At 46.1% G+C, this 14,189-nt stretch overlaps 1 protein-coding gene across 1 annotated transcript in view; it reads right to left on the bottom strand.

Annotated features, from left to right (window-relative positions):
* ryr2a (ryanodine receptor 2a (cardiac)) overlaps positions 1-14,189 on the bottom strand; it is a 924,147-nt gene that overhangs the window by 118,645 nt on the left and 791,313 nt on the right. The window contains exons 91-92 of the mRNA XM_070890953.1: positions 4,368-4,515; positions 2,936-3,022 (exon numbers count right to left, since the gene is read on the bottom strand). Of these exons, the coding sequence (XP_070747054.1) occupies positions 2,936-3,022; positions 4,368-4,515 (235 nt within the window). The remainder of the gene's footprint in view (positions 1-2,935; positions 3,023-4,367; positions 4,516-14,189) is intronic.

The raw sequence follows: 14,189 nt of genomic DNA, 5'->3' as shown, positions 1-14,189 counted from the left end.
ATGGGATTGAAGGGCGATAAATCCCCAGGGCCTGATAATCTGCAACCCAGAATACTTAAGGAAGTGGCCTTAGAAATAGTGGATGCATTGGTGATCATTTTCCAACAGTCTATCAACTCTGGATCAGTTCTTATGGATTGGAGGGTAGCTAATGTAATATTACTTTTTAAAAAAGAAGGGAGAGAGACAATGGGTAATTATAGACTGGTTAGCGTGACATTAGTAGTGGGTAAAATGTTGGAATCAATCATTAAGGATGAAATAGCAGCGCATTTGGAAAGCAGTGATAGGATCGGTCCAAGTCAGCAAAGATTTATGAAAGGGAAATCATGCTTGCCGAATCTTCTGGAGTTTTTTTGAGGATGTAACTAGCAGAGTGGACAAGGGAGAACCAGTGGATGTGGTGTATTTGGACTTTCAAAAGGCTTTTGACAAGGTCCCGCACAAGTGATTGATGTGCAAAATCAAAGCACATGGTATTGGGGGTAATGTACTGACGTGGATAGAGAACTGGTTGGCAGACAGGAAGCAGAGAGTCGGGATAAACGGGTCCTTTTCAGAATGGCAGACAGTGACTAGTGGAGCATCGCAGGGCTCAGTGCTGGGACCCCAGCTCTTTACAATATACATTAATGATTTAGATGAAGGAATTGAGTGTAATATCTCCAAGTTTGTAGATGACACTAAACTGGATGGTGGTGTGAGCTGTGAGGAGGACGCTAAGAGGCTGCAGGGTGAATTGGACAGGTTCGGTGAGTGGGCAAATGAATGGCAGATGCAGTATAATGTGGATAAATGTGAGGTTATCCATTTGGGGACAAAAACAGGAAGGCAGAATATTATCTGAATGGCGGCAGATAAGGAAAAGGGGAGGTGCAACAAGACCTGGGTGTCATGGTTCATCAGTCATTGAAAGTTGGCATACAGGTGCAGTAGGCAGTGAGGGCGGCAAATGGTATGTTGGCCTTCATAGCTAGGGGATTTGAGTATAGGAGCAGGGAGGTCTTACTGCAGTTGTACAGGGCCTTAGTGAGGCCTTACCTGGAATATTGTGTTCAGTTTTGGTCTCCTAATCTGAGGAAGGACGTTCTTGCTATTGAGGGAGTGCAGCGAAGGTTCACCAGACTGTTTCCAGGGATGGCTGGACTGTCATATGAGGAGAGACTGGATCAACTGGGTCTTTATTCACTGGAGTTTAGAAGGATGAGAGGTGATCTCATAGAAATGTATAAGATTCTGACGGGACTGGACAGGTTAGATGCGGGAAGAATGTTCCCGATGTTGGGGAAGTCCTGAACCAGGGGACATAGTCTTAGGATAAGGTGTAGGCCATTTAGGACTGAGATGAGGAGAAACTTCTTCACTCAGAGAGTTGTTAACCTGTGGAAATCCCTGCTGCAGAGAGTTGTTGATGCCAGTTCATTGGATATATTTAAGAGGGAGTTAGATATGGCCCTTACGGCTAAGGGGATCAAGGGGTATGGAGAGAAAGCAGGAAAGGAGTACTGAGGTGAATGATCAGCCATGATCTTATTGAATGGTGGTGCAGGCTCGAAGGGTCGAATGGCTTACTCCTGCACCTATTTTCTATGTTTCTATATTTCTATGTCTGTCCTGCCGGTGGGACAGGACAGACCCAGGGATGGTGATGGAGGAGTCTGGGACATTGGCTGAAAGGTATGATTCTGTGAGTATGACTATGTCAAGCTGTTGCTTGACTAGTCTTTGGGACAGCTCTCCCAATTTTGGCACATGTCCCCAGGATGCTTGTGAGCAGGATTTTGCTGGGTTGACTGGGCTCGGTGTGCCATTGGTGTGTCCGAAGCCGGTGCCGAGGTCGATGCCGGGTGATCCGTCGGGTTTTATTCTTGTTATTGTTTCTCGTAGCGGTCTGTTACAACTGAGTGGCTTGCTAGGCCATTTCAGAGAGCAATTAAGAGTCAACCATATTGCTGTGGGTCTGGAGTCACATATAGGCCAGACCGGGTAAGGACGGCAGATTTCCTTCCCGAAAGGACAGTAGTGAACCAGATGTTTTTTTTGACAATCCGATAGTTTCATGGTTACCATTACTGATACTAGCGTTTTATTCCAGATTTATTTAATTAATTGAGTTGAAATACCCTAGCTGCCGTGGTGGGATTTGAACATGTCTCTCAATCATTAGTTCAGGCCTCTAGATTACTAGCATAACCACTATGTACCCGCAGTAACCGAGTTTTAGGCCACCAGTGGGACCTGAAGGAACGGGCCCCGGCACTCAGCTAAGTTGTTAGGAGGAAGGTCGGGAGGGCATCATGGTCGGGGGAGGGAAGCCCGTGCTAGGGGAGGCCCAAGATTTCTCTGTGGCACCCAGAGGAACACTCCTGTTCCTCCAGGCCCACAAGAATACAAAGAAACACTTACCGTTCTCGGCATCGTCTGGTCCCAGCTCCTCCTGCCGCCAGGTTGGCCTTGCAGGGGAGTTACAATGGTTTCCTCGCGCAGGCCCCCAGCTAAAACTGTAGATGAGCCCTGATGATCAGAATCCAATCTGCATATTTAAGGAAGGACCCCGCGGCATTCTGCCGGGTTTCCCTCTCACGTCTGCTGGACGGGCAGGGTGAAAATCGGCCCTTAGGTAACAGTTAATAGCAGTCTTACTGCTGACATATTTTGATTCGTTTAATGAAAAATGTAATCTGAATTAAGGAATGCATTAACAAATGTCAACAGACTCATTAACTTTGATAATAATAGAGAATACATCATCATGTATTGTTACATCAATTGTGTCAGTGATTTAAAAAATCATAATGAGAAAAATAGCCAACATGAAGAACGTCAATTTACAACAATTCTGGACAACAAGAAGTTGTCTTTTGGCACACAGTCTATGATTAGATTCTCCCCCAGAATTATACAATAAAATTATACAAAAAATCAAACACCTTACCTTATAGAAGAGGAGAATGAAGTTAATTGCAAAGGCTACAAACAATGCCAGCATCCTCATGTTGTAGAAGTTACGTGCAAAGTAATTCTATAAAGATAGGAACAAATGTATTGTGCAATGTTTTAATATAAACAAAATTCTAATGATGTTAAATATACCTCAAAATATAGTGTAATTATTTTAGGAAAGCAACACTTCAAATGGTCTGAACTTAGGACAATTTTAAGGAAAAACTTAAAGACAAAAAAAAAGGTTGTCTGCCCAACAGCTCAGTGATAACCCAGGAGGTTCCACGTTTGATCCGCGGTCTGTACTTGAATATCTGATCTCACCTGGACTAGTACTAGGAGCCCAGCCACCCCTGCTGGAGGTGCACATCTGTGAGTGTTGCCTGGGGACAGAATTAGACTTGCCTGTCATGTCCTCTCTGATTGAACATAGGAACAGGAGTAGGCCATTCAGCCCCTCAAGCCTGTTCCGTCATTTAATTAGATCATGGCAGATCTGTACCTGAACTCTATTTACAGGACTTTGCTGCATAATCCCTTGAAACCCTTAATGTAACAAAATCAATTAATGATCAATCTCAGTCTTGAAAGCTTCAACTGTCCCAGCAATTTCTTGCCAAGGTCAGGAATAAATAACGGATAGTAAGGGAAGTGCGCCTGGTGTACTCCAAAAATAAATCAACACGTTCAGGAAATGACGCAAGAAAGCTGGTAGTTAAAAAAAAAGGCAAATAGGGAATAAAAATTAAATTCTCAGAATAAATACGGAAGAGCGCAGGGGTAGCTTTCAGTTTGGGCACGGGCGGAATACTGAGAGTTGTAGGTTGGCCGCCCATTATACACCTGGCCTGATTTTCCTTTCAATCGACTTCAATGGAAATAAAAGATAGGTGGGGTGTACAACGGGTGGGCGATCAGCAACTGCCAGGCTTTCCTTTTGTTCTCAAACTAAAAATTACTTCCCACCTCACACTTCCTTCCTTCCAGAAGCTTTGAAATGAATGGACATCCATAAATTGAGATTATTTTCTAACCAAAATGTTGCGTTTAACATTGCTTTGTGTGACTAGAAATAAACTATCTTCATGTGAGTAACTTTACTGCCCAATTCATTTTATTCACTGGTCACAAGTACAGAGTGAAATAATATGAACAATTTCCTGTGTGTGGTGAATTGCTGGCTTTTTATCATAATTGAAGATTAATTGCAGTCCTTACTTTTACCTTGCCTTAATTTGGCAGATTGTTGAAATAGCAAAAGTCGTGCAACCTTGTCATACTTACTGCATGGAATTTGAAGTATGCCAAGACAAAAGATGCAGGTAGAAAATAGTTTGTAACAATCAATTTTTGAAGTTGAACTGGGCAAAGAATCCACTGAATCTACACTGATGTCCTCACCATAACTAAAATATTACACTTACGAGTAGCTTCTGTTGGTATGCTGTGATTTTCTTCCAGAAGGCAGATTCCTGTACGTCTGGTTCTTCTACTTTCTGTGTGTGCCGCTGCCTCCTTCTTCGTCGAGGTTTCTGTTCTGTAAATTTTTCCACTTTTTCTCCATCTTCTCCGCTATAATCCAGACAGCAAATAGTTATTTAATAAGCCAAAATCAAAATATTCACTATCTCAAAGTTTAGTGTGACACATCTTACATAAAATATTTACAACTACGCACTAGTCAGTCTCGAGTGACATTATACACCAGGAGTCAAAACAGAGTGTAGTCTTCTGTTGAGGTGTGGTTAGAGAGCAGAGGATAATTGGACCAGAGGGTGAAGATATTATTCCGTCACCATTTTGAAATCAGATTTTTTTTAAAATACAATATTTTAATGTACTTTTACATGGCAAGACACAGAGCAATTTGGGAAGCAGAGAGGTAGAGGTGGTTGGAACATAAGGGTTTTTCTGCAATATCAGCTGATAACATGGGAGATGGAAAACTAAGACATTACTCCACTGGCATGAGGGTGTAATTAAAACAAAGTTAACATTGGCAGTTTCCATTATAAACATAGACAGAGGAATTTGGTATAGAGCCAGCAAAGATCAAGACGGCTCTAGGTTCAATCCCACATTTATATGGGGTTACTCAACTTAGCTTGGCAGTAATACAAATGGGCTAGGGAGGGGTAAAAAAATAAGCCAAATAGAAAGAGTAGGGGCTGGATTTTCGGCTTATAGGATTTGGGCACGCAAATCGTGGCAGTCTGCCCGGGAAACAGTTTGCGTCCTGGTCAGGAATTTTCAACAAAAAAGTGATATAGAATCATCAAAATTTACAGCATGAAAGGAGGCTATTTCGGTCTATCGTGTCCGCGCCGGCTGACCAAGAGCTATCCAGCCTAATCCCACTTTCCAGCTATTGGTCCGTAACCCTGTAGGTTACGGCACTTTAAGTGCACATCCAAGTATCTTTTAAATGTGGTGAGGGTTTCTGCCTATATCACCCTTTCAGGCAGTGAGTTCCAGACCCCCACCACCCTCTGGGTGAACACATTTCCCCTCAGATCTTCTCTAAACCGCCTCCCAATTACTTTTTAAATCTATGAATTCCATTTGCCACTGTTGTGCCCATCTGACCAGTACATAGATATCTTCCTGCAGTCCGCAGCTTTCTTCTTCATCAACCACACAGCCTATTTTAGTATCATCTATAAACTTCTTATTCATGCCCCCAACATTTAAGTCTAAGTCATTGATATATAGCACAGAAAGCAAGGGACCCAGTACTGAGCCCTGCAGAACAGCACTGGATACAGCCTTCCAGTCACAAAAACACCCATTAACCATTACACTTTACTTCCTGCCTCTGAGCCAATTTTGGATCCAACTTGCCACTTTGCCCTGGATCCCATGGGTTATTACTTTCATGACCAGTCTGCCATGTGGGACCTTATCAAAAGCTTTGCTAAAATCCATGTAGACTACATCATATGCACTGCCCTCATCGACCATCCTGGTTACCTTCTCGAAAAATTCAATCAATTTAGTCAAACACGACCTTCCCTTGACAAATCCATGCAGACTGTCCTTGATTAATCCATGGCTTTCCAAATGAAGATTTATCCTGTCCCTCACAATTTTTTCTAATAATTTTCCTATCACCGAAGTTAGGCTGACTGGCCTGCAATTACTCGGTCTATCCCTTTTGTAATGACTCAAAGAGTCTTGTTACTGTAAACGGCCTCAGGTGTAAACCTGATCCAACTTTATTCGTGCTCAAAGTACCCACGTGACATAGTACCCACGTGACATAGTACCCGCGCTTATATACCAGTGACCGCACACATGCGTGCACAGCCCGATGACCTACGACAGTGACGCCCCCTGGTGTCTGGTAACCTCAAGCATCAATACATAACATCATCCCCTTTCAAGATTTTAATATCAGTCTCTTTACAAATTAAGACGGTCTGGGACTTTCCTCTCACGAGTTGATCGTCTCAGTTCAACTTTAGTTCTAGGCGAGCGTTCTGAGTCAGTTGTGACTGAAGGCTAAGTAACCGATCTGATGGGAGTGGTAATGACCACATCAGAGACTGGAGGTCCAGGTTCAGTAATGATAGCGAAGTCCTCTGATGAATGAACATTGGTTGGTTGGTCACTGATTGCATCTTCCTCAAACGGTTCTTCATCTGTGTGCCGCAGTTTTACCTGATCAACATGTTTCCTGCATGTTTGCCCATTCTTGAGCTTGACAATAAACACTCTGTTACCCTCCTTGGCTGTAACAGTGCCGGCGATCCACTTTGGACCTTGACCAGAGTTCAGTACATAAACCGGATCGTTGACAGAGATGTCACGTGACACAGCAGCACGATCATGATACCATTGCTGACTTTGACGTCTGTTTTCAACATGATCATTCAGATATGGATGAACAAGAGAAAGCTTGGTCTTGAGATTTCTCTTCATCAGTAGTTCAGCAGGGGAAACCCCAGTAAGCGTATGAGATCTTGTCCTGTAACTGAGCAATATATGTTACAGACAAGTCTGCAGTGAACACTGAGTTACACGTTTCATACTCTGCTTGATCGTTTGAACAGCACGCTCTGCTTGACCATTAGAAGCAGGTTTGGATGGAGCTGACCTCACATATCTGATACCATTGAGTTTCATGAACTCCTGAAACTCAAGACTTGTGAACCAAGGTCCATTGTCGCTCACAACAATGTCAGGCAAACCATGAGTAGCAAACATGACACGAAGGCTCTCAATAGTAGCTGTAGATATACTGGTGACATCATAATACACTCTATCTGTTTGTGTATCTGTAAAGCATGCACTCCCCTGTTCCGCGACCAGGGAGCTCATCCCCTGAAGTCCCAAGGGATCCCAGTATCCCTTGGGAGCATTGTATATAAGCCGGCCCCTAAGGCCTGTTCCTCACTCTGGAGTGTCTTATTAAAGACTGAGGTCACTGTTACTTTAACCTCCCTGTGTGCAGCCTCATCTGTGTTAGGAACACAATTACTGGCGACGAGGATGGGATGATGTTGTTAATGGAATGGAATGTTGGCCTTCATTGCGAGAGGGATGGAGTACAAAAGCAGGGAGGTCCTGCTGCAACTGTATAAGGTATTGGTGAGGCCGCACCTGGAGTACTGCGTACAGTTTTGGTCACCTTACTTAAGGAAGGATATACTAGCTTTGGAGGGGGTACAGAGACTATTCACCAGGCTGATTCCGGAGATGAGAGGATTGCCTTATGATGATAGATTGAGTAGATTGGGTCTTTACTCATTGGAGTTCAGAAGGATGAGGGGTGATCTTATAGAAACATTTAAAATAATGAAAGGGATAGACAAGATAGAGGCAGAGAGGTTGTTTCCACTGGTCGGGGAGACTAGAACTAGGGGACACAGCCTCAAAATACGGGGGAGCCAATTTAAAACTGAGTTGAGAAGGAATTTCTTCTCCCAGAGGGTTGTGAATCTGTGGAATTCTATGCCCAAGGAAGCAGTTGAGGCTAGCTCATTGAATGTATTCAAATCACAGATAGATAGATTTTTAACCAATAAGGGAATTAAGGGTTACGGGGAGCGAGCGGGTAAGTGGAGCTGAGTCCACGGCCAGATCAGCCATGATCTTGTTGAATGGCGGAGTAGGCTCGAGGGGCTAGATGGCCTACTCCTGTTCCTAATTCTTATGTTCTTATGTTATCTATAAAACATGCACTCCCATGTTCCGCCACCAGGGAGCTCATCCCCTGAAGTCCCAAGGGATCTTCCTTGGGAGCACTGTATATAAGCTGGCCTCTAAGGCCTGTTCCTCACTCTGGAGTATCTTATTAAAGACTGATCTCACTGTTGCTTTAACCTCCCTGTGTGCAGCCTCATTTGTGTTAGGAACACAATAACTGGCGACAAGAATACGAATCCAACGCAAAGATGCAGCAAACTGTGGGCATCCTGGAGAAGTTCTCGGAGGGTGAGGACTGGGAAGCCTATGTCAAACGGCTAACCAGTACTTTGTAGCCAACGAGCTGGATGGAGAAGGAAGCGCTGCAAAAAGGAGAGCGGTCCTCCTCACAGTCTGCAGGCTGCGCCACCTTCAACAAGGTTGCAGGCTGCGCCATTTCCACCCCCGTGGTGGGCAATGGTAGCCGACTGAGAGCATCCGCACAGTTCTCGGTGCCTGGCCTGTGGCGGATGGTATAGTTATACGCTGATAGCGGGGCACCGACCTACAGCCTCATGAAGAATCTTCTGGCTCTGGTGAAACCCACAGATAAGTTGTATGAGGAGCTGTGTACACTGGTTCGGGAGCATCTTAACCCGAGGGACAACGTGCTGATGGCGAGATATCGGTTCTACATGTGGCAGCGATCTGAAGGTCAGGATATGGTGAGGTACGTCGTTGAGCTAAGGCAACTTGCAGGACAATGTGAGTTTGATGCCGACCTGGAGCAAATGCTCAGAGACTTTTTTGTACTGGGCATTGGCCACGAGACCATCCTACGAAAACTTTTGACTGCAGAGACATTGACCCTCAGTTAAGCCATTGCGATAGCACAGGCGTTTATGTCCACCAGTGATAACACCAAACAAATCTCTCAGCACACAAGTGCTAGCAATGTTCATAAATTAACCGGAACTGTGTTTGCGAGCAGAAATTTACAGGGCAAAACCTACGAGTCTGCAACTGCCAGTCGGCCTCAGGTAACCCAGAAGACTCAGAGTCTGCAACAAAGGATGAATGCAAAGCAATTCACACCTTGTTGGCGTTGTGGTGGCTTCCATTCAGCCTATTCATGCCGCTTCAAAGGGTATGTTTGCAAAAGCTGTGGGAACAATGGGGCACCTCCAACGAGCTTGCAAACCAGCTGCAAGCTCTGCAAAACCTGCTAACCACCACATGGCAGAGGAAGATTGGTTCATGATGGATCAAAGCAATTTCAAGCCTTAGAGAGAGGAGGCAGATGCTGAAGTACACGGGGTGCACACATTTTCGATGAAATGTCCACCTATAATGCTAAACGTAAAATTGAATGGCTTACCCATAGCCATGGAACTGGACACTGGCGCTAGCCAATCCATCATGAGTAAAAAGATGTTTGAGAGAATGTCGTGCAACAAGGCACTCAGACCAGCCCTGAGCTCCATTCACACGAAATTGAGAACGTACACCAAAGAGCTTATCACTCTCCTGGGCAGCGCCATGGTCAAGGTCATCTACGAGGGCATGGTGCACGAACTGCCACTCTGGATTGTCCTGGGCGATGGCCCCACACTGCTTGGAAGGAGCTGGCTGGGCAAAATCCGCTGGCACTGGGATGGCAGCCGAGCGCTATCACATGTCGATGAGGCCTCATGGTTCTTAACAAATTTCCTTCCCTTTTTGAGCCAGTCATTGTAAACTTTTCCGAGGCGAAGGTGCAGATCCACTTGGTCCCAGAGGCACGACCCATTCACCACAAGGCGCGAGCGGCAGCTCACATGATGAGGGAGAGAGTGGAAATCGAACTGGACAGGCTGCAACGCGAGGGCATCATCTCCCCAGTGGAATTCAGCGAGTGGGCCAGCCCGATTGTTCCAGTACTCAAAAGTGATGGCACGGTCAGGATTTGCGGCGATTATAAAGTAACTATTAATCGTTTCTCGCTACAGGACCAATACCCGCTACCTAAGGCAGACGACCTATTTGCGACGCTGGCAGGAGGCAAGACGTTCACCAAACTCCACCTGTCTTCGGCCTACATGATGCAGGAGCTGGAGGAGTTTTCAAAGGGCCTCACCGGCATCAACACGCACAAGGGACTGTTCATCTACAACAGATGCCCGTTTGGAATCTGGTCGGCTGCAGCGATCTTCCAGAGAAACATGGAGAGCCTATTCAAGTCAGTACCACACACGGTGGTCCTTTAGGACGACATATTGGTCACAGGTTGGGACACCGCCGAGCACCTACAAAACCTGGAGGAGGTCGTCCAGTGACTGGATCACGTAGGGCTGCGGCTGAAGAGGTCGAAATGCGTCTTCATGGCAACAGAAGTGGAGTTTTTGGGGAGAAAGATCGTGGTGGATGGCATTCGGTCCACAGACCCCAAGACAGAGGCTATCAGGAACGCGCCCAGGACACAGAATGTCACAGAGCTGCGGTCGTTCCTGGGACTCCTCAAATATTTTGGTAACTTCCTATCGGGGTTAAGCACCCTTTTAGAGCCCCTACATGTGTTATTGTGCAAAGGTGAGAACTGGGTATGGGGAAAAAAACAAGTAATTGTTTTTGAGAAAGCCAGAAACATTTTATGCTCCAACAAGCTGCTTGTATTGTATAACCCGTGTAAAAGACTCGTGCTAGCATGTGACGCGTCGTCGTACAGAGTCGGGTGTGTATTACAACAAGCTAACGTTGCGGGGAAGTTGCAACCTATCGCCTATGCTTCCAGGGCCTGTCTAAGACCGAGAGGGCCTACAGCATGATTGAGAAACAGGCATTAGCATCTGTGTTCGGAGTAAAGAAAATGATGAGTGCCTGTTTCGCCTCAAATTTTGAGCTGGAAACCGATCACAAGCCCCTCATATCCCTGTTCGCTGAAAACAAGGGGATAAATATTAATGCCTCAGCCCACATACAATGGTGGGCACTCGCGCTATCAGCGTATAACTATACCATTCGCCACAGGCCAGGCACCGAGAACTGTGCGGATGCTTTCAGTCGACTACCATTGCACACCACGGGGGTGGAAATGGCACAGCCTGCAAACTTGTTGATGGTGGCGCAGCCTGCAGATTTGTTGATGGTGGCGCAGCCCGCAGACTTGTTAATGGTCATGGAAGCGTTTAAAAATGATAAATCACCTGTCACAGCCCGTCAGATTAGGACTTGGACTAGCCAAGATCCTCTGCTGTCCCTAGTAAAAAAACTGTGTACTGCATGGGAGCTGGGCCAGCATCCCTGTTGAAATGCAAGAGCCAATCAAGCCATTCCAGCGGCGAAAGGACGAGCTGTCCTTTCAGGCAGACTGCCTGTTGTGGGGTAACCGTGAAGTGCTACCCAAAAAGGACAGGGAGACATTCATCTCGGATCTCCACAGCACACACCCGGGTATAGTAATGATGAAAGCGAAAGCCAGATCCCACGTGTGGTGGCCCAGTATCGACTCTGATTTAGAGTCCTGTGTACGGCAATGCAGCGTATGTGCACAGTTGAGCAACGCATCCAGAGAGGCACCACTATGTTTGTGGTCCTGGCCCTCCTGACCATGGTTGAGGATTCATGTCGACTATCCGGGCCCGTTTCTCGTTAAAATGTTCCTGGTGGTGGTGGGTGCTTTTTCAAAATGGATTGAATGTGAAATAATGTCGGGAAGCACCGCCACCGCCACCATTGAAAGCCTGAGGGCCATGTTTGCCACCCACGGCCTGCCTGACATACTGGTCAGTGACAACGGGCCATGTTTCACCAGTGCCGAATTTAAAGAATTCATGACCCGCAAAGGGATCAAACATGTCACCTCGGCCCCGTTTAAACCAGCCTCCAATGGGCAGACAGAGCGGGCAGTACAAACCATCAAACAGAGCTTTAAACGAGTCACAGAAGGCTCACTCCAAACCCGCCTGTCCCGAGTACTGCTCAGCTACGAGACCCCACTCACTCACAGGGGTGATCCCGGCTGAGCTACTCATGAAAAGGACACTTAAAACCAGACTCTCGCTGGTTCACCCAAACCTACATGATCAGGTAGAGAGCAGGTGGCAGCAACAAAATGTAAACGATGGTCGCGCCACGGTGTCACGGGAAATTGATCTGAATGACCCTGTGTATGTGCTAAATTATGGACATGGTCCCAAATGGATTGTGGACACAGTGATAGCTAAAGAAGGGAGTAGGGTGTTTGTAGTCAAACTAGACAATGGACAAATTTGCAGAAAGCACCTGGACCAAACGAGGCTGCGGTTCACAGACTGCCCTGAACAACCCACAGCAGACACCACCTTTTTCGAGCCCACAACACACACCCAAAGGATCAACGACACCACGCCGGACCAGGAAATTGAACCCATCACGCCCAACAGCCCAGCAAGGCCAGGGCTCACCTAGCAGCCCTGCAGGGCCAACAACACGCCAGCCCAGCGAGGGCACAGCCAACACACCAGAACAGACATTTGTACCGAGGCAGTCCACCAGGGAAAGAAAGGCTCCCGACCGCCTCACCTTGTAAATAGTTTTCACTTTGACTTTGGTGGGGGGGGAGTGATGTTGTGTATCTGTAAAGCATGCACTCCCATGTTCCACCACCAGGGAGCTCATACCCTGCAGTGAACACTGAGTTACACGTTTCATACTTTGCTTGATCGTTTGAACAGCACGCTCTGCTTGACTATTAGAAGCAGGTTTGGATGGAGCTGACCTCACATATCTGATACCATTGAGTTTCATGAACTCCTGAAACTCAAGACTTGTGAACCAAGGTCCGTTGTCGCTCACAACAATGTCAGGCAAACCATGAGTAGCAAACATGACACGAAGGCTCTCAATAGTAGCTGTAGATATACTGGATGACATAATAATACACTCTATCTGTTGTGTATCTGTAAAGCATGCACTCCCCTGTTCCGCCACCAGGGAGCTCATCCCCTGAAGTCCCAAGGGATCCCAGCATCCCTTGGGAGCATTGTATATAAGCCGGCCCCTAAGGCCTGTTCCTCACTCTGGAGTGTCTTATTAAAGACCGAGGTCACTGTTACTTTAACCTCCCTGTGTGTAGCCTCATCTGTGTTAGGAACACAATACTATCCACTTTGAATATGCATCCACCATGACAAAAAACATCTTTCCCATGAAAAGGCCCGCAAAATCGATGCGGATCCTCGACCATGGTTTAGATGGCCAAGACCAACGACTCAGCGGAGATTCCGCTGGTACTTTACTTAGCTGCATGCAAGTAATGAACTGATGCACACATGATTCCAGATCAGAGTCAATTCCAGGCCATCATACATGAGATCTAGCAATGGCTTTCATCATGACAATACCGGGATGAGTGCTATGTAGTTCACGTACAAATATTTCTCTACCTTTCTTAGGTATGACACGATTACCCCACAGTAAACAATCTGATTGAATGGCCAGCTCATCTTTGCGATGGTTGTAAGGTTTAGTCTCATCACACATCTCCATAGTTATCGCGGACCAATCACCACTGAGGACACAACAATTCGCAACCGATAAAATAGGGTCATGGCTGCTTCAGATCCTAACTTGTTGAGCAGTGACAGGAGTTGCTTCACTCTCAAAAGCATCCATTACTAACAGTAGATCTGCAGGTTGAGGCATCTCCACTTCAGGTGGGGGCAATGGCAGAAGACTCAGTGCATCGGCACTATTCTCAGTGCCAGGTCTATGACGAATAACTTAATCATAGGCAGACAATGTCAACGCCCACCTATGGATTGGTATTAATACCTTTGTTTTCTGAAAACAATGAAATGAGTGGCTTGTGATCCATTTCGAGCTCAAAACGAAGACCAAACAGGTACTGATGCATCTTTTTGATCCCAAACACACAGGCCAAAGCTTCTTTTTCTACAATTCTTTCCGTCTTTTGCAAGCTTCTCGAAGCATACGCAACAGGTTGTAGCTTACCCGAATCATTTGCTTGTTGGAGTACACACCCAACCCCATATGATGAAGCATCATAGGCCAATACAAGACACTTACTCGGATCATAATGAACAAGCAACTTGTTTGAACAGAGCAGATTCTTAGCTTTCTCAAAGGCTCTATCTTGAGAC

The sequence above is a fragment of the Pristiophorus japonicus genome, chromosome 9, assembly GCF_044704955.1.
Source record: "Pristiophorus japonicus isolate sPriJap1 chromosome 9, sPriJap1.hap1, whole genome shotgun sequence".
NCBI classification, from domain to species: Eukaryota; Metazoa; Chordata; class Chondrichthyes; family Pristiophoridae; genus Pristiophorus; species Pristiophorus japonicus.
Note: the sequence above shows the minus strand (reverse complement) of the source record. Positions and strands in the feature narration are given on the sequence as shown.